This window comes from Balaenoptera borealis (assembly GCF_965194805.1).
Source record: "Balaenoptera borealis genome assembly, chromosome: 11".
NCBI lineage: Eukaryota > Metazoa > Chordata > Mammalia > Artiodactyla > Balaenopteridae > Balaenoptera > Balaenoptera borealis.
The window spans coordinates 12,885,456-12,909,387 of record NC_138868.1 but is presented as its reverse complement, the minus strand read 5'-3'; the positions used below and the strand labels follow the sequence as shown (position 1 = coordinate 12,909,387).

The following is a 23,932-nucleotide window of genomic DNA, read 5'->3' as shown; positions in this document are numbered from 1 at the left end:
TTTCTATTAACGTCAATGGTAAGGAAGGGAAGAAAGAAATGAAGGAGGTGAAACAATTGTGAGTAAGTGGAGTGAAATCTTGGAAAAGTACCAGGGACTCAGTTTCCAGATTCCTATGGGCTTAGGAATTGGTGATTGTTTTCTTTGCATTTGGTTTGTTGGCAAAAGCCAAGAAAAATCATGGCAATTGGGTAACCAACTTCTGTTGAAACTTAACTACAATTTAATTTAAATATTTACTTACCTGTATCTTTAGAGCCAATGTTACAAAATAATGAATAATGAAGTGGAGTCCCTGCTGCAGTTTCTAGATGGGATCTGGAAATACTTTACCAATGGGTCAGTTAGGGAGATATGCCTGAAAGAAAGAGAAAATGATAATATTTTGAGAGTCAATTTCTCCAGAATATTCAGGGGAGAGACTTTCCACATTCTCTTTGTCTAAGCCATGTCTATGATAGTCAAAGAAGGAAAGAGACCTTATATTTGTTCAAGGGGTTTTCTCATTCTTTTTCTCATGTTAGTCCTTGAAAATTTCAGCCAAACAAAAGAAGGATTATTATTTATAGTTTATCAAAGAAGAGGTTAAAACCCAAGACAGTCATCTGGCTGATTAGTGAAAACCTTGGATAAAAACCCATCTCTCCTCACTTCTTATTCCTTTCCTGGGACTTTTAGCTATATACCATGATTAGAACTTATTGAATATTCATCTATTCATGGTGCAGAAGTTAGAGAGACAGAGACAAAGATAAAGATGGAGATTAGCAGGGGTGGGGTAGGGGGGTTGATATCTCCAGCTCTCTGGGTCGTTCAAAATGGTAGAAAACCCTATACTTAAATTTGATCTGGTCAAAACGAAACCTACTGATGGAGCTAATATGTATTCTCTTAGTTCTGCCTAAACATTTGCCACCCACAGGGCTTGCAGAGGGCTAAGAGATGAGTGCTCCATCAGGTTCCTTAACTTCCCAGAACAAAAGTATCGTGCAAGTTCAAGGTTGGGTCTGCATGGCTGATATAATTTTATTTTATAATGGGGAAAGAAAACTCTGGGTTTCTCTTTAGGTCTAAGCTTTATATCTCTTCTCTCTGTTTCCCTAGTCTGTTCCCCACAATGCCGTGCCATAATTATCACAAGGTGGCACCTCTGGTGAGGTCACTGTGTGCGAAGCACGGGCTGCAGTATGTGAATAAGCCCTTGTTGAAGGCATTTGGAGACACTGGCAGGTAATGACAGTCTCTCAACTCACAGTTCTCATTTCCCTTCACTGCTGGTCCCCAGACTGTTCACTGGCTTATGCATCATTCACCCAACAATTATTTATTAAGCAACATCCGTATGCCCAGCATGGACGTGAGACTCTACAGGGAACAACAGCAACAACAGAAATGATAATAGTAATTCCTACCATTTACCTACTGCCTTCCAGGTACTTCTTAGTGAAAATGCCTTGTTGTCCTACTAAATTTCAAGCTTCTTATAAACCAGGGTTGTGTATTATTTGTCTTGTATCCCCCAAAGAGCCTTGACATGCTTTAGAACTTAAGTGGTCGGAGGGACTCTCAAATCATCTGGTCCAGGGTTGCAAACTAAGATGTCTGCAGGGTCCAGTGGGACGTAAGTGTGTGGATCGGGCAGGGGTGACTGTCCAACACTGGAGAGACCTGAAGGAACTGCAAATCCATACTCATCCTGAAGCATTCATAGTTCCTTAGAGAACATTGTGCTGGTCAAATGAACAGCCAGTGACCTTGGTTGAATAATTTTTTCTTTGGGGATTAGGAAAAAGAAAAAAAAGCAGTATCTTAAATACGCCAGCAAGGCCAGGCCTGGTCTGATCTGATCCCTGAATAGTGTTCCATTTTCAGGCTTTCTACCACTGCCCTCCTTCTTTTCTGCCCTCCAGATATCTAGCCTCCCTTCAGTTGCTACATAACTCCCTGCCCCTTGCCATATCATAGCCTTGGTCATCTTTTCTTCCACCTAGAATATTCTTCCAACCTGCCACCTCCCCTCCTGTCACCTTGTCAATTTCCATTCACTCTCCAAAGCTCACCTCAAAGGTCTTTTCCTCATCTTAGTCTTCCCTTGCCCCCAAGACTAAACCTGTCACTTGTTCTTACAGCGCCTGGTTCTCTTCATTTCTGACCTTTATCACAATCATGATTAAATACTATATTGGGTAATAAACTATGTAATATGTGTCTCCCAAGCTAGACCAGGAACTCCATGTGGACAAGACTCACATCTCTCCTATTCATTGCGGTATCACCAGAGCCTAGAAAAATATCTTTCACGTTATAAAATAGGAAGGGTAAGTGGATACAGGATGGGTTGGCTTACAGGTATATGCTTTATCTTACAGAGATTCAGAGGAGCTTTTTCTTTTAACACTAGAGAAAAGGATAAGTGATGCTTTGGAGTACAGAAGAGAATAAAATGAAAGAAAAACTCAATCTCCTTCATATAGAAAAGGTGAACTCACCTTCTAAAAAATAATTCAGTGTATCGGACTCCCTCCACTGGGCAAGAAAGAAAGACATCTTTCAGATACAGCTGAAGATGACAATGTTGCCCTGAATTAAGCAAAAGAGCAAATGTTCCATGAAGTAGCTCCTTTGACATGACAGTCTCACCTACTGATGATTTTGTTTGCTCCTCCCACAGAGCCTTGAAGAAATCCGCAGCCCTCTGGATGGATGCTTATTACACCTATCCAGAAACATGACACATATGGGCATGTGTTAAAGAGAAAACCATAAGCCCAAGAAGTGTCACTTGTGCTAAAGCCCATGAAACCAAACCTCTACAATATCTGACTTAACTGCAGTTTCAACCTTCCCCAGAAATGTAATCTTAATTAACTAGTGTGGAATTTTCTGGTCAGCACAGAGGAGGTAATCTGTCACGTGGTCTCTCTCCATCCCTGCCCTCCCCTGCCCAGATGAACAAGAGGCAATCTGCATGATAAAACTCTTGCCATTCCCTCTCTCTCCCCCAAAAAATGAGGGTGTTTGGCCTAAAAATACTTTGCTAATGGCTTCCTTGCCCCTCCCTTCTTCCTATAAAAACTTTCCATTCGTATAACCCCTCAGAGCCTCCTTCCTTTACTCACTGGGATACTGTCCAATTCATGAATCATTGAATAAAGCTAATTAAATCTTCCAGTTTCCCTGGTTGAATTTTTGTTCTTTAACAGCTTATTCAATAAGATTCTCAGAGGAGAAGAACCAAGGCCTGTTACTTTCACAACTTCCCAGATCACTGAGCGCTGAGTTAGAATTTAGACGGTCAATCCTGCAGATCATTTCTGCCCTCTGCTCTCTGGCCACATGAATAAAGATGGCTTAATTGGCCAGACTTCTGTCTCTTTAAACAAAGTGACTCGTGAGAGTTATATTACAGCTCTACCTGAAATTCTTCAATGGATTCCCATGGTTCTTGGAATAAAGATGAAACTTGGTGGTTGCCAACAGACTACCAGCATTGGCCCTCCCCCATGCACCCTGCCCCACCTTGTACCACTTGCTCCCTCTGCTTTAGCCCCAATGGCTTCTTTCAAGTCTCACACACTCTTCTGCTTCAGGGTCTTTGCTCCTGAATCCAGTGTCTGAACTGCTCTGTCACCCTCCCTGCCCTCTCTCCTTCTCACCTGGTTAGTTGCCAATCACCTGCAATCCTGTAACCGCAGAACAAGCCCAAACTAGACCTATCTTCTTTCTAACAAGATACTGAGTTTTTTCAGAGACAACAGAACAAAACTGCAAGTCAGGCAGCCAAAGCACACAAAGGAGAATATTTTTGACCTCAAATAACACCCAGAACCAAAGTCCCCACCACCATCCCCAGGGACCCAAAGGATCAGGACATGACTGGAACTTGAACATCAGAATCCTTTCAGAAGAGAAGGGTCCATTGTCCTAGAAGATCCCATGTTGAAGCCTCCTACCATATCTTACCATAAATGGCCAAGTTCCAAAGCTCACTAATCAAAACCTGCCCCACCGGCATTTCTGCATACCAACCCATCCTCCACTAACTCATAAAATTTGACCGAACCCTCAGATGGCAGAGATAGATTTGAGCCCTGCCTCCTGTCTCCTTGTCGGCTGGCCTCAAAATAAAGCTCTTTTCTCAAAAGCCAGTGCCATAGCATTGGCTTCTATGTGCATCGAGCAGCGAGCCCTTTGCTTGATAACACTCCTAGGGAAGCTTCCCTATTAAGTCAAGGCCTCCTGTGATACACTTTGTAGTAATCACTACAGGGATAATTTTATATCCATTTGTGTGATTCCTTAATTAATTTGTTTTCCACTATAACCTGCAATATCCATGAGAGTAGAGACTGCCTGACATGATAGAGACACTCAACAAAGATGTGCGGAAGGAACAAAGCTAGGAAGGAAGGAATGGAGGGAGGGAGGGAGGAAAGGAGGGAAGAAGCGAGAGAGAGAGGGAAGGAGGGAGGGAGGAAAGAAGGGAGGGAAGGAGGGAAGAAAGGAGGGAGGGAGGAAGGGAGGGAGGGAGGCAGGGAGGGAGGGAAGACAGGAGGGAGGGAAGGAGGAAGGAGGCAGGGAGAAATGAAGGGGTATCTCTCTCTCCATTAATCTATCTTTTTTTATGTGCTTCAAAGTAAATTTCCTGGGGCTTATTTTAAAAAATAAATCTCAGATTATGCAAACTACAAGTGCATTTCTCCTCTTCAATAAAGAATTGTGTAGCAGATTCATCTTTAAGGGAATCTTGAAGGGAATTTTGCTATGTGAAGGGCATATAACATTGTTAACTTTCTGCAAAATAAATTATTAACTCAAAACAGAACAAACCTTCTTGTGCATACACTTATCCTTCATTATTTTTCAATTATTGATATATATTTATCTTCATCATTCTCTTTCATTTGGCAACATTTACTGAGCACCTACCGTGTCTCAAACTTGGGCCAGGTGATGTGAACAAGAGTTGCAGGAGCCCAGGCTCTTGGAGCTTACAATCCAGTGAGAAAAAAAACAGTCGATAAAGAAATAAATGGAAGAAAAAACAAGATCACTACATATGAAGAAAACAAAGGGTGTTGTGTTGTGAGAGAGTGATAAGCAGGGACTAGTTTAAATAAGGGGCTCATAGAAAAGTGACCAGGAGAAGAATATGAAGGAGCCTCTGCCATGAGATCCTGATGACCAGAATCATCAGAAGCAAGTGCAAAGGCCCAGAGGCAGGAACAACCTTCTGTTCAAAGAACAAAGCAGGAAGCCTGTACGACTACGGAATAGTGTGCCAGGTTTTTTCCTCACCATCGCTTCAGCTTCAGTGTGTTTTGCCTTGGCTTTTCAGAGGCATTCAACCATAATTTTCTAGATAAGCAACAAGGATAAATTGTATACCACAGGGAATTATAGCCATTATCTTGCAATAACTTTTAATGGAGTATGAACTGTAAAAATATTTAAGCACTATGATGTACACCTGAAACTAATATAATATTCTGAATCAACTATACTTCAATAAAAAATAATAAGAATAATTTTCTATTATTTGTACAAGCATAGTTTTCTCTGGGAAATCTTCTCAGATTTAACTGACCAGGTTAATTCTCCCTTTACAAGCTCTTATGCCCTGTGCACCTCACTAATACAACTTATTTCTGCCTGTACACCCACTAGACTAAAACTCCATGAGGGCAGTGAACCTGTATGCTGTTATTCACCATTTTATCACCAGCCCCAGTCCAATGTTTGGCATTGACTTGGTATTCAATAAATGTTTTAATGAATAATTAGTTAACCTATCTTCTCATGACAAGCTTTCCAAAAAGTCCTGGTAATTGCTGCCTAGAATCCAGCTGTCATTCTGATGCTCTCTGTTCCATATGGAGACAAAAAACAAAAACAAAAAACACCTAAGTGCCTAAGTGGACGGAATTGTTAAAGCCTGTAATTAGGAACCCTTTGCTCAGTCAGTTGAGAAAGGCTGCACAAGAGTGACTTGGGGGACTTCCCTGGTGGTGCAGTGGTTAAGAATCCGCCTGCCAATGCAGGGGACACGGGTTCCATCCATGGTCCCGGAGGATCCCACATGCCACGGAGCAACTAAGCCCATGCGCCACAACTACTGGGCCCGCGCTCTAGAGCCCGCGAGCCAGAACTGCTGAAGCCCACGCGCCTAGAGCCCCTGCTCCACAACAAGAGAAGACACCACGATGAGAAGCCCACATACCGCAACGACGAGCAGAGCCTGCGCGCAGCAGTGAAGGCCCAACGCAGCCAAAAGTAAATAAATAAAATAAATAAATTTATGAAAGAAAAAGAAGAGTGCCTTGGTTCTCCATCTCATTGGGACAAACCCAAACACTGACTCACACCAAAAGAATTTTCATTCTGACACATGATTTATTGGGAAAGGACTAGGCAGAGCTGAAGAGATAAGAGAGTGAGGCTGCCCTAAACCACAACGGGGAGTTTCTAGCCATGAGAGTACAGTGGCAAGAGCCCTGGACTTAGGTTCTCTTAATAGTTACACATCTACTCCTATCATACTCTCTGATCATGAGCTTGGTCCTTCCTTTCTAGAGATTACCTCCTTTATTCATAGATAATAAATGAAATACAAGGAATTATTTGGGTTAATAAAAACACAATATGTGTTAAAGTGTCAGTACCTTGCCTGGCACAGGTCAGCTTTCATGGGCTACTGCATTAGCTGCCTAACTGTTCTCATTGCTTCCTGTCTTCTTTCCTCATAAGCACCTTTGAACTCGATGCCCTAGCTGCCTGGAATCTCCCAGATATCTGCATGAGGGGTACCTATTTATTATTTTGGTCACCTTCCATTCAATGCAATTTATGCACAGAATCCCTGTTCCCTCCCTCACCACGATTGCCTATCATTCCCTAAGCATTAACCTGTTTTATTTACTTCACAGTATTCAGCACCATCCAAAATCATTTATTTGTTATCTCAACTCATTGGAATATGTTTTAACACAGAAACCCGGAAGAGTGCTTGGCAAATGAATGAATGAATTTAAGTATATCCTTGTTCATAAAGTGTAAGGAGGATGGGAAAATAACATCAGCTCCTTGAGAGCAGTGGTTTTGGACTGATTTGTGTTATATCTCCAGCACCAAAGCTGCCCTGAGTGCCTGTTCAGTAAATACCTGTTCTTCAAGGACTGCTTTTTTTTCCTCTTCAAGCCACCAAACACGTCTCAAAGTCGTCCTGCAGAGGGTACCAGGTCCAGGCCTAGCTGGAATTTCCGAGGGCAAAGCCACCAGCACTATCCGATGGAGGAAAGTTTGGAGGACTTCGGAACGTCCAGCTTCAGAGAATCCAACAAGTAACGACGGAGAACCTTATATTGTGGCTAAAGGGCACTGCAGGCACATGCACTATGGAGACGCCAGTGTTTCCCCCTCAAAGGGCTGGCGATTTTATTAAGACAAGACTCATATAAATTTAATAGAAAGATAAAATTAAGATGACCAGGGCTGCGTCCTACACAAGGGGCACGGGAGAGGTGGGGGAGGGGAGGAGGCGGGGAAGGGGGCCGCGAGGCGCCTGCGCAGTAGCTGCCCATTTCCGGTCGCAAGATGCGCATGGCTGAAAGAAGCTGCCTGGGGCGCCGCAGGCTGGGTCAGGCCTGAGGCTGGGATGCGCCGCTGGGGGAAGAGGCCTGGCTGGTTCCTTCTCACTGGTCCTGGAGAAGCTGATGGAGAACCACCCCTACCGCCGCGCGAGGCGCTCCCTGATAAGGAGAAGGGGAAGGAAAAGCCGGGGGAAGAGCCGGCTGCGGCAGCCAGCACCGTGGCCAGCTCGGCCTCCCTCGTGCTGCGCGTCCGGCACCAGGCCTTCCGCGGAGACGGCGAGACTTTCCACCTGCAGTACGTGGACCTGGACCGGTTCCTGCCTGAGAACCGCCTCCCCGCTGGCCCCACCCACCGGGCCCAGAACCTGCGGCTGCCAGTGGCCGAGCTGGAAGGGAAGGAGCCTCTTCCACGGCGTCCCCGCTGCTCCTCCACCGCCGTCTTCAGCCCTCGGAAACCTGTCCAGCCCAGGTTGGTGCCGGGCCTTTGGGCAGGACCCCCTGGCCCATCCTAGGAAGTCCGTCTCCCCCTGGGGGCTGCTGGTAGCCACACACCCAGTGAGCCCCGTCTCCCCGGGGAGGTCCTGGTGGGCCCGCAGTGGGGAGAAACCCTCTGCTTCCCACCCTTTAGCACAGCACCCCTCTCCAACCTGGGGACTTCAGCATATGTCACATCAGCAGCAGTCGGAGCCTTTGTGTTGGTCGCTGTGCTGCGGATGGTGAGGACCTTGGAGTGAGATGCATTTTCTCGTGCTGCTCTTTACCCCACATGCACTTTGCCACTGATTGTTCGGAAGCTCAGGCAATAATAATAATAATAGCAACAACAGCTAACATTTATTTAGCACTTACTCCATGCCAGGCATTAACACATAATCCTCACAAAAAATTGGTACTCTTATCCCCGTTTTATAGGTGAGGAAACAGAGGCACAGAGAAGTTAAGTAATTTGCCCAAAGTCACACAGCTGGTAGGTAATGGAGGCAGTACTAGAACCAGGATGGCTGTCTGCATAGCCAAGTACTGCTTAGGCGCTGGCACAAAGAAGGCACTGCCACTGCCCAGCCGGGACAAACATCATCTTTGGGGTTCCTCCTTCATCTTCTGGTCCTTTTTTTGGTTTTACCTCCTGGGATTGGTTTGTTTGTTTGTTTTCATGCCTCTTGGACGTGAACCCACCAGAGGAGGCATGGCCCCCCTTTTCAGGAGGGTCTGCAAAACTTTCTGCAGACTCAGTTGGAGACATATAGGCTGATGTCTCCTGAGAAGGACCCCAGGAGCTGGGATGGAACCCAGAGAACCTGTACCAAAGGATTCTCATGCTCTTTTTTTAAATTTTTATTATGGAAAATTTTCCAAAGGCAAAAGTAAAAGGTTTCTATAATGAACCTCCATGTAACCATCACTTAGTTTCCATAATTCTTTTTTTTTTTTAAGTGAAATGTTTATTTGGCAGAAAACTTTTGAATTTAGTAAAGAAATGACAATAACTGGTGCACACATTAATTCAAAGTATTTTTACTAAGCACCAAATATAATAGTTCCTGAACTTTTCACTAAGAACCTCTTCATTACTGAAAGAATGCCTAAAATGTAATCCATTTAGTTAGGTTTTTAATCAAGAAATCTAAAGCTGCCAATCAGAGCTTCTGATTGGCACGAGATGACCAGGTTAACAACCTTGAAATCAGATAATGTGATTAAAAACAACTTTTAAAAGCTTTGTTTAACTATATACTCTGCTTGAGGGAATTCGTTGGCCTCCAGCTGTGTCCCATACACACACGCACACAAACAAAAATAAGTACTAAGTTATTATGTATAAAAATTAATAAGTGGTCCCTGTATATTCAGAGGGGAATAATGCCTACTTCTCATGAGGAACAAAGAGACAGATCACTAACCCCAGAGAGAGAACCAAGCAAGGCTGGCAGAAGAGACAAGAAGTCCTGTGTCCTGTGAATACGATGGAGAGGGCGTTTGGAGGCTGCAGAGACCAGGTAGCGTCCAGGCCAGACAGGAACCCAAGTGGATGTCAAGGTGGGTGGGGCGGGACCTTCAAGGCTGGAAGAAAAGCGAGCCAAGACACTGAGTCACAGAATTACTGCCTGTTCAGGAAACAGTGCTGCACTCGTTGAGGGTGAAGGGGTGTAATCTAATGAGGGAATGTAAACAACAGAGAAAGGAAAGCCTCATGCAAGGAGACCAGGCACAGTGCTGGTTTGTATTTCTCAACAGCAGACCAGGTACAATGCCGGTTTGTATTTCTCAACAGCGGTTCAACAGACAATCTGAGGTGTCCTGTGCGACCGACAGAGGGTAAAAAAGCTTCCCAAACACCACGTCTCCCATGCACCCCGCAGCCAGCCTCCCACCTCAAGGCCTCAGTCCCTTGGAATCAACACCATCCATTAGCAAGAACCTTCATTAATGGAAAAATCTGCTCCAAATAGCAGAACAAATAAACAAAGCTCAGAGATTATCACAGCAAGCTTTAACCCTCATATTTCACCTATGCCCCTATTGAGAGTAGGGTCCTCTCCGTTAGTTAAACTGATTATTGCATAAATGAATATCACTTAGCATATCACTGCTCCTACCACCCCCCCCCAGAAAAAGTAAGTAAACACTACAAAAAATATAAACTTATCCCCAATAAAAGTCAACATTAACTTAAGGATACTACTGGATTGCTATAGCACTAGATTACTACAGTACAGTAACAGTTACTACACTAACCTACGATATTATAATCCTCTTCCAACCTGTTTACAAAATATCCACATTCTGAGGTTCTGGAAGTGTTAATTGTTGCATTAGATTCCTCTTCTTGAGGTAGTTCAAAGTTGCGAAAAACAAGCAAATTTACATATTTTTATATACTGCCACTGAGGGGTAAATTATCATAAAAGGCCTACAACCAAAATCCTCATCCTTTGATATGCAGATCAGATCATACAAGCTTTTCCCCTCAGATCATACAAACTAATCTAAAACTGGAAACACAGAGATTAACAGTCATAAAAAAATAAAGATAAAAACAAGCAGAAAAAAACACAAAAACCAAAAACATAAAAAGGAATCTGTAAAAAGCATCACACTAACAGTCTTAAACTTTGCTAAAGACAGACAATACGCTTGGTTTACTAAAGCAATAAGCATTTTATAAAGTACTCCAGAAATAACGCTTATGAAAATAGGTGGACATTTTTAGGTGAGAGCACAAAACTAAAATCATCTCATTCTCTGGCAAAGAGTTCTCCCAGAATGTCATGTCTATAAGAAGTGATGTTTGGCAAGACTGTGTCTGGACTGAGTCAGCCACCAGCTCATTTTCAGGTGGCTTTTCCTCAGGTTTGCTTCATCGGTGCAGGGATATTTGCAGACGCCTGCTCGAGGTAGGCCAGGGAACCCTGAGGGATGTCGGCTGGCTTTTTGGGCTGCATGTTGATGTCCTCCAGCACCTGTTGCCAGTGTCTCCGTTTTGTGAAGTGCTTCTGAACCAGAGCATCCTTGCGCTGTAATTCATTCCTCAGTTCCGAGACATCCTCTTTGATAACTTGCTCTGGTTTCTGAACAGGTAACTGCAATCTTTTTGGTAGGAAAAAACATACTGTCTGTCTCACAATATCTAGAAATTTCTGGATACACTGATCAACACCGGTTGGAATTTCTTCCTGATCTGTACTATTGACATAATCCTGACTCACCAGAGAAGCAAAACAAGGCTCGAAAGATGACGCCAACTCATCCACCAAGGTACTGTGAGAAGTTCTTGGAATGCCTGGTGTGGCCTGAAGAAGCCCCCGCGGCGGTGGCGGGGGTCCAGGTGGCTGCGCAGAGAACATACCTCCCAGCAGAGCCCCCATTTCTAAAAATCCATAACTCTTAACTCATAACCAATCTTGTTTTCTATGACACCTTCCATTCCCCTCACCTGATTCTTTTCAGTCACTTCCTAGATATTATATCGTTTCATCCATAAATATTTCAATATGTATATAAAATATAAGGACTCTTTTTAAAAACATAACAAAAAATACCAATTTTATATCTGAAATTGACATCAACATTCAAATGTTAAAAAAAAAGAGGTAACAATAATCAAGACTCTAAGAAGGAATCATGTGCTCTTCTAGAATAAGAAAACACTGGCAATAATACCTACTGGGCTTTGGTCTCTGTGCCTTGGACTTCTCATGGGTAAATTAAATGAGAGAGTTAAGATGATGGTTAAGTTTTCATCTAGCTCAGATATTCTAATAGTTTTCAAAGCTAAATGGATTATCTTGTACCTATGGGTCTGGGTACCCTTAAACACGCCCTCAAAGTTTTTATTAATAATTTCAGTAGTATTTCATTTATCTCCCCTACCAGAATGTACACTTCTTGAGGGTCAAGAATTTATCTCTTATTCACTGCCAGATCCTCAGAGCCTAGTGGGCAAATTGTGAGGGGCCTTCTGTGCTGAGCCAACGAGTCTGAACTTTATCCTAAAAGAATGAGGAGTCATGGAAGGAATTTAGTGAGAGAAGATGCATCACCAGATGTGCTCTTAAGAAAGATTGGATTTGTGCTACAAACAAATGCTGGAGAGGGTGTGGAGAAAAGGGAACCCTCTTGCACTGTTGGTGGGAATGTAAATTGATACAGCCACTATGGAGAACAGTATGGAGGTTCCTTAAAAAACTAAAAATAGAACTACCATACGACCCAGCAATCCCACTACTGGGCATATACCCTGAGAAAACCATAATTCAAAAAGAGTCATGTACCACAGTGTTCATTGCAGCTCTATTTACAATAGCCAGGACATGGAAGCAACCTAAGTGTCCATCAACAGACGAATGGATAAAGAAGATGTGGCACATATATACAATGGAATATTAGCCATAAAGAGAAATGAAATTGAGTTATTTGTAGTGAGGTGGATGGACCTAGAGACTGTCATACAGAGTGAAGTAAGTCAGAAAGAAAAACAAATACAGTATGCTAACATATATATATGGAATCTAAAAAAAAAGAAAAATGGTCATTAAGCACCTAAGGGCAAGACGGGAATAAAGACGCAGACCTACTAGAGAATGGACTTAGGATATGGGGAAGGGGAAGGGGAAGCTGGGACAAAGTGAGAGAGTGGCATGGACATATATACACTACCAAATGTAAAATAGATAGCTAGTGGGAAGCAGCTGCATAGCACAGGGAGATCAGCTCGGTGCTTTGTGACCACCTAGAGGGGTGGGATAGGAGGGTGGGATAGGGAGGGTGGGAGGGAGGGAGACGCAAGAGGGAAGAGACATGGGGTTATATGTATATGTATAACTGATTCACTTTGTTATAAAGCAGAAACTAACACACCATTGTAAAGCAATTATACTCCAATAAAGATGTTAAAAAAAAAAAAAAGAAAGATTGGATTTGTGGAAGATGAGAGTAGCGAATGGGAGGTCAATTAGGGAGTTACTCTTGTGATACTGAGCCGAAGTAGCAAAGGTATGAACTAAGGCAATGGCTATGGAGATGGAAAGTAGGGAGCGTATGAAAGAGAAGTAGAATTAACTGGGCTTTAGAGAGGCATTCAAACAAAGACCACTTTGAGAAGCCCAAATATGGCCAATGGAAGGAAATTATAGACTTCATTCATATTTGGATTGAGAGCATTAATTCCGTCTTGGCATGCTCTAACCCTTGGTGCAAGAGCAGCCAAATGATCAAGATATGGTGCGACAGTTGATGGGAGTGAAGCATGGTAAGTGACGCTGGTCACCACTAGAAGGTTCAGTGTAAATTATTCTTTTAGTACAGTCAGGATTTGGCCAATCAAATTGCAACTAGTATAATGCCTGCTACTTGGTAGATATTCAGGCAACAGATCCAAGTCTCTTGAGCACGTCAATAAACATGGATTAAATAATTTAATGTAATTTAATTTAATTTAATGTTAATCCTTAAACCCACAAAACCAAAAGTCCAAAGTCTCCAAGAGGTTCAGTAACTTGCCCATATTCACTAGGTTAACGGGTGATAGAGCCAGGCTTTGGACACAGACAGAATGACTCTGAGAGTTCATGCTTTAAAAACTCCTGTGCCATACAGCCTATCACCTTGCCAATCCTCCTAGGAAAAAGATGAAGGAAGACAGCCATTTAATACTGGCAGATCACCAAATATAAGAAGAGGAGGCAATAAAATATGAAGTTATAACAACCTTTTGTTGTTCAGCCAGAGTCCCTGCCAGGGCATCTACTGCCTGGTGGAGAAGGGATTTGAATTCTGTAGAATCACTCTGTGATTGAGCTCAAGGAGAACATATAAAGAGCTCTCTAAAATGATGGTCTAGAACCATAGGGTAATGCCTGTGAGCTTTCTTCTAATAGCCACCACGGGGTTAATAAAGTGAGGCAGGTAGTTAATCATGTTGATAAACTGAGGCATGTGAATGTCTTTGATGATGTTGGGGACAGAGCTTAAGTTGAGGGTCCTGGCTAGGTAAAGCTCCAAGAGTCCTTTAGGTATCTGACAATGAGGACAGCTGCACCAGGGAAAGAAGAAAGAGGGGGACCCAGATTTGAAGAAGTCTTCTAACAGGAATAATCCTGATAATCCCTTTCATGGCAATGCCCTTCACAGTTCAAAAGACATATGCATTCCTCACGTGATCTTCCAGCACCACTGAGGCAGCCAAGTCTAGTATCATTAGCCCAATTGTACAAATGGAGAAACTGAGATTTATAGTAAGTTGAAGATCCAGGATGCAAAACCAGGTTTTCACAATCTAAGATCAGCTCCAGTTTGGAACAGATGGTCCCCAAACTCATGGAAGTAAACAAATGCAAAGTCCCAAGAGGACAGAAACTTGAAAGAAAAAATGTTTTTAATGTTCTCAACTGGGAAGCTCAATACGGTACACTCAACTCAGTCCCCAGTGTCTGAGACTCTCATGAGAATGGGTCTTAGTCCCACAGCCCTCAAAAATAAACCCCGTATTTGTAGCAAAAGCAAAATATCACCTTGCTACAAGTGTAGAAAGGGATATTCTAACATAAATAGGACTTAGTTAAAAAGTAACTCGTATTTTTCTAAGCGGACGCTTGCTGTAGTGTCTGAAAGGAAAATCCAAGTCTATTTGTTAGAGAAATACAACAGGAATTTTATCTGTGATTCTTTGCAGGCTGCAGAAGAATCCTCCTCCAGAAAATCAGGAGTGGAAACAGAGTAGCAGGATCTGCTGATGGGGTGAGTTGGGAACACTTTGGACATCAGTTCTTAAAACAATGCCTCGAATATTGTCAATGCTCGGTGAAAGTTTTGCAACGGAAATACTTCATCTTAGTTACCAGTTAACACTTCTGGGAAAAGGAGAGGTAAGGTCTAGACTCAAAATTTACCTTACTTAAGAATATCTTTCAGTAGAACAGTGGTTGCCAGGGGCTAGAGGTGGAGGAAATGCTGGTCAAAGGGCACAAACTTCCAATTATAAGAAGAATGAGTTCTGGGGATCTAAGGTACAACATAGTGACTATAGTTAGCAATTCTGTATCATGAACTTGAAAGTTGCTGTTAGAGTGGATTTTAAACTTTCTCACCATAACAACAACATGGGAGTAATGTGAGGTGAAGGATGTGTTAACTAACCTTATTGTAAATATTTAGCAGTATATGTGTGTATCAAATCATCACATTACACACCTTAAACTTACATGTTACATGTCAATTATATCCCAGTAAAGCTGGGGGGGGAAAGAATATCACTGAAAGAGGTACAAGAAAAGTCTGTTGTGATTTTATATACAAACTGCTGCTACACTCCTTAATTGTATATAACACGAGTCCCTGTTGCCTCTTGCCCTTAGTTTATGGGGCAACGTTCACGTGCTTCTATCCAAAGTACTTCCTTTGTTTGGAGTTACCTTCACTGGTTGTTCACATCTCTAGCTTATATAATCTCAAACCTGTTTCTAGTACCAGTTTTAAAACTACTTATTTCAGGGAAGATTTCTAGATCCTCTAACAAGATGAGATCATTCCCTGAACTAAAGTCAAACAGCATTTGGTTTGTATCTCCTCTTGGATATGATTAACTCTGACTTTTATCACAGAGAATCACCATTAACAATTGAACTTGAGGACCGTGGATGCAACTTATTCACCATTTTAGAAGTCTCTTAGTCTCTGAACATTGTTTTTAATAACTGGGATGCTCTATTTTTCCTTTGGATTGAATTGACCTCTTTTAACCCTTAAAATGGTAATACCCTTGTTTCTCTAATGTCTAGTAAAGGAGGTGTGGCTTTGATTTAGTAAAACTGGCAGCATTTTGACTTGCTGAGAGATGGTATGTCTGTAACCTGTGCTTTAAAGGCAATTTGGGGGTGTAAGTATGTACAAAAATATTTAATAATTATAAAAAGGCATACAGAATATACAACGAACACATGTAACCACCAAATATAAAATATCACCAATACCGGTGAAGGTCCGATATTATACTGTGCTATAATTAATCAATAAGCTCTTTCCCTCAACATTATGTTTTTAAGATTTGGGTTGAGAAGTGTAGCTCTTGTGAATTCATTTTCACTAACGCATGATATTCTTCTCTATGCCATTATTTATTTAATCATTAGTTGTTTAGTGTCTTTTTAGTCTTTGTCTATTATATCACATGGTTTGATTTATATTTATAAAATCCAATTTCACAATCTTTGCATGTTAATGATGAGTTTAGTTCATTTATATTTATTCACCGTATTAATTCATTTGGATTTATTTATGCCTTCTCAGGTGATTTCTATTTGTCTTGGTTTTTCCTACTATTCTCTTTATCTTCCTTATTATGTTTAGATTGATTGATTTTAAAAGTCCATTTATTCCCCTAAACTTAAAAATATTTCATTGTTATCTTTTTAATTTTTGAAAATACATACATCTAAGTAAAAGTACAAGAATTTTAGAGCAGTCAATTTAATGAAGACTCCAGTATAATGTGTTAGTGTTAGCTGATATTTTTAATTATCACTTCCCCATAGACAATATTATCAATATTTAATACAGCCTCTGTTTATCCCAATATGTTATTTCCCATGTGTTTACCAGCTTCTAAGCTCACCATTTCTTCTTGCTTCTGAGACTTCGTTCAGAGATCACATTCCTCTCTTCTGAACAACAGTCTTTAGAAGCACCTTAAGTGCACAACTATAGATGGCAAACTCCATTTGTTCTTGCATGAAAATGTTTTATTTTATTCATGTTTTTCACTAACTTCGTATTTTTTAACATAAAACCTTCATAACAGTTAAAATGATAGTATAAGAAACATTGGTAAGCACTTCACCTAGATTAACCAATTCTTTTTTTTTCTTTTTCTTTTCATTTAGCTTTATCTTTTTCACACCAAAGGAATTTAATATTGATAAAATAACATTGTCTATTATGTACTCATTATTTAAATTCCCCTACTTGTCCCAACAATATCTTTTGTAGATATTTTCTTATCAGATTAAGAATCAATCAAGGATTGTGTATTAAATTTAGTTATAATATCTTTCTAGTCCTTTAAAATCTAAAACAGTTCCCAGTTTTGTTTTTGGTTTGTCTTTTATGAAATTGACAATTTTTTAGGTGTCCAAGCCAGTTGATTTGTAGAATTTCCCATCATCTGGATTTTTTCAGGTTGCTTCATCATGATTAGACTCAGGATAAATATTTCTGGCATTAAAACAACATAGTGATGCTTTTGCCCCCCCCAACTTTGTATAATTGATATGTAGGTGTACAATTCTAGACTGTGGTTGTTTTCTGTCAGCACTTTAAGAACCTTATCCTGCTCTCTTCTGGGCTTTATTGTAACTGTTGGGAAGTCTGTTTTTTCAGACTGTTATTCCCTTCTCTCTGACTGCTTTTATGATCTTCTGTTTTCTTCTATTGTATGACTTTTTTTCACAATGGTATTTCTAGATGTGGACAATTTTTATTTATTCTGCTTGAGAGTCTTCATACTTTCCAAATTTTTTTATCTTTTGTCAGTTCTCAAAACTTCTCAGCCATCATTTCCTAAAACATTCTCTTTCTTTCTGACATGCTAATTTTATGCATTCTATTCTAACTTCCACATTTCTTCTTTTTAATATAAATTTATTTATTTTATTTATTTATTTCTGGCTGCATTGGGTCTTCGTTGCTGTGTGCAGGCTTTCTATAGTTGCGGCGAGCGGGGGCTACTCTTCGTTGCGGTGTGCGTGCTTCTCATTGCAGTGGCTTCTCTTGTTGCGGAGCACAGGCTCTAGGCATGCGGGCTCAGTAGTTGTCGCTCGTGGGCTCTAGAGCACAGGCTCAGTAGTTGTGGCGCACGGGCTTAGTTGCTCTGCGGCATGTGGGATCTTCCCGGACTAGGGCTCGAACCCATGTCCCCTGCATTGGCAGGTGGATTCTTAACCACTGTGCCAACAGGGAAGCCCTAACTTCCACACTTCTTAACTTTTCTCACATAGTTTCCATCTCCTTGTCAGTTTGTCCCATATTCTAGGGATTTTCTTCATATATGTCTTCCAGCTCACCAATTCTCTCTGCTATTTCTAATTTGTTGTTTAACACACCTACTGAGTCTTTCCTTTCAATGACTATTTTTTTAGGAAATCTATAATACTCTTCTATAATTCTTTTGATAATCTTTGATAGTCTTTTTCCCTTGCTCTTATTTTCATTTTTAAATTTCTTTAAATAATAAAAAATCTATTCTATATTCTGTACCTGATAATTCCAGTATCCCAAACCCTATGTTATTCAGTTCTGCTATTTGTTGTTTCTGCTAAGTTTTGTTCAGGATAACTTTTTTCTTTGTATTTTTTTATTTTTTGAATTATAATATTATTTTTACTGATTTTACCTGCAGGAATCTTAAGGTAATTTGGATTCTTGTTATATTCCTACTCATGATCTTACTTTGTTTCTGCTAGATAGCAAAGATATTCACAACCCAGCACAATGTTCTGTTAATTTCTTACATAGTAATATAAATTTATAAACTCCAAACCCATGTGAATTCAGTGTGGTAGTTACAAATACTCATGTAGGACTCTTTTTTGGCCAAAACAGAAGCTCTTTTTCCATCAAGGTGATTTTTTTGTAAGCCATCATTACTAAAATTCTATATTTGGGTCCATCTATACTCTACACTCTGCATATCCAAGGCATAGTTTCCCATCCCCCACTGAGGTCTTTAAACCAAAGATCTATGTTTAATGTAATGACAGAAGTCCTTGTGACAGCCTCAGCACCATCTCACGACCACAGCTCTGGTTTGCAGGTTCCTTTTCAGTCTTCAGTGCCCGGCATTTTTCTTATTTGCTTCTGAGCTCAGTATGACTTTACAATAGTGTTTGTTATATTTTACCAAGCATTTTCAGGTGTCTTGTGCAGTCTGGTTTTCTCATTATCTTTTATATTATACAGCCTGGAGCAGAAGGATGAAGGCAATTTTCAAAAGTAATTCTTCCCACCTTCTCACTTGTTTTGAATTACCCCTCAAGGAACAAAAATTTCCACTGTGGGTTTATGTTCAAGAAGATGGATTTCAGATTCTAAAAGCAATTACCAAAGGAGAATTCTCAAAAACTATTTTGTTAAAGGTGTTGTCACTGGTATTAAATATTCAGCATCCAAAGCATATTGAATTTGACAATATTCATTAAAATGTGAAATTTCTGGTGAAATATTAATCAATATTTTGGGGGCGATACTGCCTATAAAATTGATCCTGTTATTTTGCAGCCACATCCTCACATAGAATTAGTTGTCATTTGCATTCATGATGGTTAGGTTTAGAGAACTTTACTTTAAATGCTTAATTTCTTTTAATGCCCCAGAAGACAAAACATAGAGAATAAAAAAAAGACATTGAAATGTATCAGTTATGCTTTCTTTTTAGCAAAATAACGCTTTCTAAACCATAAAGAGACTCACAACTCACAAGACTCAGTCTTACCTAAGCAGTATTCCAAATTACTATGTATTAGAAGATTAAAAATCACTCATGAATAATCAAAAGCATGACTGCAATGAGAGTTGATCAAAATAACATTAGCTGTCATGATAAAAAAATCCCCAAATCTCAGTGACTTATCACAACAGAAGTTTTCAATCACATAAAATCTAGTGGAGAAGAGGGGCTGCTGGCAGAGTGACTGCTCTGCACAGTCATTCAGGAACACAGCGTGAAGGAGAATGCAATAAGCAACGCAGGTAGGGTTGCGTGATTTAGCAAATAAAAATACAGGAGTCTCAGTTAAACGCGAGTTTCAAATAGACAGTAATTTTTTAATATATAAGTATTTCCCATGCAATGTTTAGATTATACTTATACTAAAAAATTACCCCGTTGTTTACCCACAATTCAAATTTAACTGGATGTCCTTTATTTTATCCGGCAGCCCTAACACATGGCTTCCGAAGTTTCCATGAATGTCAGTGTCCAGCCAACAGATGAGGTAGAAAGGGAGCAGAAAGTCATATGCTTCCAGTCTGAGGGGAGCGGGGAGGAGCTGGTCCAGGCCTAGAAGTAGCATTCATTCCATTTGCCCGTGTTCCATTGGCAGAACATGGTACCATGGCCACACTTAAGACAGTTTGGTTGGCAGTGTGCTCTAACTCTGTGTCCAGAAGAAAGATCTATTGATGAGCAGCAAGTCAATTTCTGCCATAGCAAAGGTCCATGATACATTACTCCACAATGAGCAGTGCTCAGCAATATAGAATGGTGTTTAAGAGTAAAGGCACTAGAATAGGGGAGTTTGAGGGTTTGCAGAATATGAAAAATTATGGACAAAAACAACTCAGCTGTACCAGGTACAGGGGTAGTATAACTCAAAGTGGAAAATAAAGAGATCTATAATTTAAAATAAGCTCTCATTATATGTTAATAAAATTATTGCAAGATGATTTGTCCTGCAGCTAGGCTATAACTAAAAAGAAAAACAAAGGAATGGGAAATGCAAGACTATCTCTCAGAAATATATAAATGCATAAATATACACACATTTATATATATATTATATATATGGCTTGTGAGGAAGGGAGTTGCATACTAAGGATAATAGTTTAGAGATACTCTGAAACCTTTATACACATATGGATCATAAACAAACCTCAGAAACTTCCTCTAATTAATGCTACTAACTTCAGGAACTTGACCGAGATTAAAATGATAAATGACTGAGAAAAACTATAGGTTGTTGAAAAGGTACAAAATCACATTTGAATATTGGTTTAAGCAAATATAGATGCTTGTATAATATATTGGAAACGTATGTTAGTCTATGTTTCTTAGAATCACACATATTAGAAATCAGTCTTCTTCTATGAAATCTTACTTATTTTGGAAATGAGTCAATGGCTAACGTGTCACTGTTTATGTGGTGGTTTCTTATCAAGAATATAGAAGAAATACTTTGAAAGCAATAAACCCTGTCATGAGTGCTTGCCATGAAAATCTAATTCAAAAAAGGTGACTGGAACGTAAACTTTTCTATTCAAGAAGTCATAAAGATTTCCTTTTCTTGGTCCCCCTCTTGGTCCTTTCTAGACTTTCAGTACTCATGACACAAAGAAATAGCACTGAAGTGACTGAATTCTTTCTCCTGGGATTCGGAGACCGACACAAGTCTCGGTATGTCCTGTTCACTGTATTTCTAGTCATCTATGGGACCTCTGTGGTGGGTACTGTTGGAATGATCCTACTCATCAAGACAGATTCCAGACTCCAAACCCCCATGTACAGTTTCCTACAACAGTTGGCTTTTGTTGGCATCTGTTATACCTCTGCTGTCACTCCCAAGATGCTGCAAAACTTCATAGTAGAAAACAAATCAATATCATTCAAGGGTTGTGTCATGCAATTATTGGTTTATGCAACATTTGCAACCAGTGACTCTTACCTCCTGGCTGCTATGGCAGTGGACTGTTATGTGGCCATCTGTAACCTATTTCGCTATCCCATCGTCATGGCGCAAAGAGTATGCATCCAGTTGGTAGCTGGTTCATATGTAATGGGCTCAATAAATGCTTCTGTGCACACAGGTTTTACATTTTCACTGGTCTTCTGCAAGGGTAGTACCATCAATCACTTTTTCTGCGATGTTCCTCCAGTTCTTGCCCTTTCATGCTCCAAAATTGACAACAACATCATGCTACTTGTTGTCTTTGTCGGATTTAACTTAATTTTTGCTGTGTTGGTCATCATCTTTTCCTGGGAGAACATCATAGCTGCCATCCTAAAGATGTCTTCTACTGCAGGAAGGAAAAAAGCCTTCTCCACCTGACAGCTGTCACCATTTTCTATGGAGCCCTCTCTTACATGTACTTACAGTCTCATTCTAATAATTCCCAGGAGAATATGAAAGTGGCCTCTGTATTTTATGGCATTGTGATTCCCATGTTGAACCCCCTGATCTACAGTTTGAGAAATAAGGAGGTAAAAGAAGCTCTAAAGGTGATAAGGAAAAAATTCTTCTAGATTAGACCCAAATTGTTAAAATTCAGCACATCAAAGCATCCAGTAGAGATGTTTGACCACTATTTAATATTTCTGAAATAGGCAATACATTCACATCTTAAACCAGTGTTACCTCCTTCAACAGATAATTTCTTCGAATGCAAGAAATATAGTAATGTCTCATAGGACTAATTTTCTCATGGATTTAGTTTGAGAAACATATCCCATACTACCCATCAAAAGGGGCTTTATTGAGATTATTTAAAATATTAAGTATGTGTAGACTTGACAAAGTATATAGTTATTTCAAATATATTTCAGATATATTTTTAAAGACTAGAAAACCCAATTTTGTATGTAATCAATTTGAAAATTGAAGTTTATGATTTCCTGTTCATTTAAAGAAGTTCCCTAAATTGTCAAGAAGGAGGCTCCTCCAGGGTCCTGTGATCCAGGGACGACTTCCCTGGGAGAACACACGGCGCGCCTCAGGCTGGTGCAATGTCACGCTGGCCTCTGCTGCCGCAGGCTCGCCCCGCATCCGTACCCCTCCCTCCCCCTGGCCTGAGTGAGCCAGAGCCCCCGAATCAGCTGCTCCTTTAACCCCGTCCTGCCTGGGTGAAGAACAGATGCCCTCAGGCGACCTACATGCAGAGGCGGGGCCAAATCCAAAGCTGAACCCCAGGAGCTGTGCGAACAAAGGAAGAGAAAGGGAAATCTCTCCCAGCAGCCTCAGGAGTGGCGGATTAAATCTCTTCAATCAACTTGATGTACCCTGCATCTGTGGAATACCTGAATAGACAACGAATCATCCCAAATTGAGGAGTTGGACTTTGGGAGCAACAATATATATATTTTTTCCCTTTTTCTTTTTTTGTGAGTGTGTATGTATATGCTTCTGTGTGTGATTTTGTCTGTATAGCTTTGCTTTTACCATTTGTCCTAAGGTTCTCTCTGTCCGTTTTTTTTTTGTTTTGTTTTTTGTTTGGTTTTTTTAGTATAGTTTTTAGCGCTTGTTATCATTGGTGGATTTGTTTTTTGGTTTGGTTGCTGTCTTCTTTTTTTTTATTACTTTTTAAAAAAATTTTTTTAATATTTTTTTATTTTAATAACTTTTTAATTTAATTTAATTCAATTTAATTTAATTATATCTTCTTTCTTTCTTTCTTTCTTTTTTTCCTCCCTTTTATACTGAGCTGTGTGGATGACAAGGTGTTGGTGCTCCAGCCAGGCATCAGGGCTGTGCCTCTGAGGGGGAGAGCCAAGTTTGGGACACTGGTCCACAAGAGACCTCCCAGCTCTATGCAATATCAAACGGTGAAAATCTCCCAGCGATCTCCATCTCAACACCAAGACCCAGCTCCACTCAATGACCAGCAAGCTCCAGTGCTGGACACCCTATGCCAAAAAACTAGCAAGACAGGAACACAACCCCACCCATTAGAGAGACTGCCTAAAAACATAATAAGGCCACAGACACCCCAAAACACACCACCAGACGTAGACCTGCCCACCAGAATGACAAGATCCAGCCTCATCCACCAAAACACAGGCACTAGTCCCCTCCACCAGGAAGCCTACACAACCAACTGAACCAACGTTAGCCAGTGGGGGTAGACACCAAAAACAACAGGAACTATGAACCTGCAGCGTGAGAAAAGGAGACCCCAAACACAGTAAGTTAAGCAAAATGAGAAGACAGAGAAACATACAGCAGACGAAGGAGCAGGGTAAAAACCCACCAGACCCAACAAATGAAGAGGAAATAGGCAGTCTACCTGAAAAAGAATTCAGAATAATGATAGTAAAGATGATCCAAAATCTTGGAAATAGAATGGAGAAAATACAAGGAACA

The 23,932-nt window shown here is 40.6% G+C and overlaps 2 protein-coding genes and 1 pseudogene across 3 annotated transcripts in view; 2 read left to right on the top strand and 1 right to left on the bottom strand.

Moving 5' to 3' along the window:
* The window catches only part of LOC309605458 (fatty acid desaturase 2-like protein FADS2B), a 29,349-nt gene extending 24,852 nt beyond the window's left edge, over positions 1 to 4,497 (top strand). The window contains exon 7 of the mRNA XM_082341332.1: positions 1,105 to 4,497. Within this exon, the coding sequence (XP_082197458.1) occupies positions 1,105 to 1,234 (130 nt within the window). The 3' untranslated portion in view covers positions 1,235 to 4,497. The remainder of the gene's footprint in view (positions 1 to 1,104) is intronic.
* A 5,009-nt stretch (positions 4,498 to 9,506) lies between these two features.
* On the top strand, positions 9,507 to 23,212 carry LOC309605409 (putative olfactory receptor 5AK3). Its single transcript, XM_082341259.1, is given in 4 exon segments — positions 9,507 to 9,586; positions 14,761 to 14,825; positions 21,169 to 21,893; positions 21,896 to 23,212. Coding segments are annotated over 3 exon segments (933 nt in total). The 5' UTR covers positions 9,507 to 9,586; positions 14,761 to 14,820; the 3' UTR covers positions 22,099 to 23,212.
* LOC309605447 (mediator of RNA polymerase II transcription subunit 28 pseudogene) lies at positions 9,864 to 12,702 on the bottom strand (annotated as a pseudogene). Its single transcript has one exon. The product of its transcript is annotated as a mediator of RNA polymerase II transcription subunit 28 pseudogene (transcript).
* Positions 23,213 to 23,932: the final 720 nt, after the last annotated feature.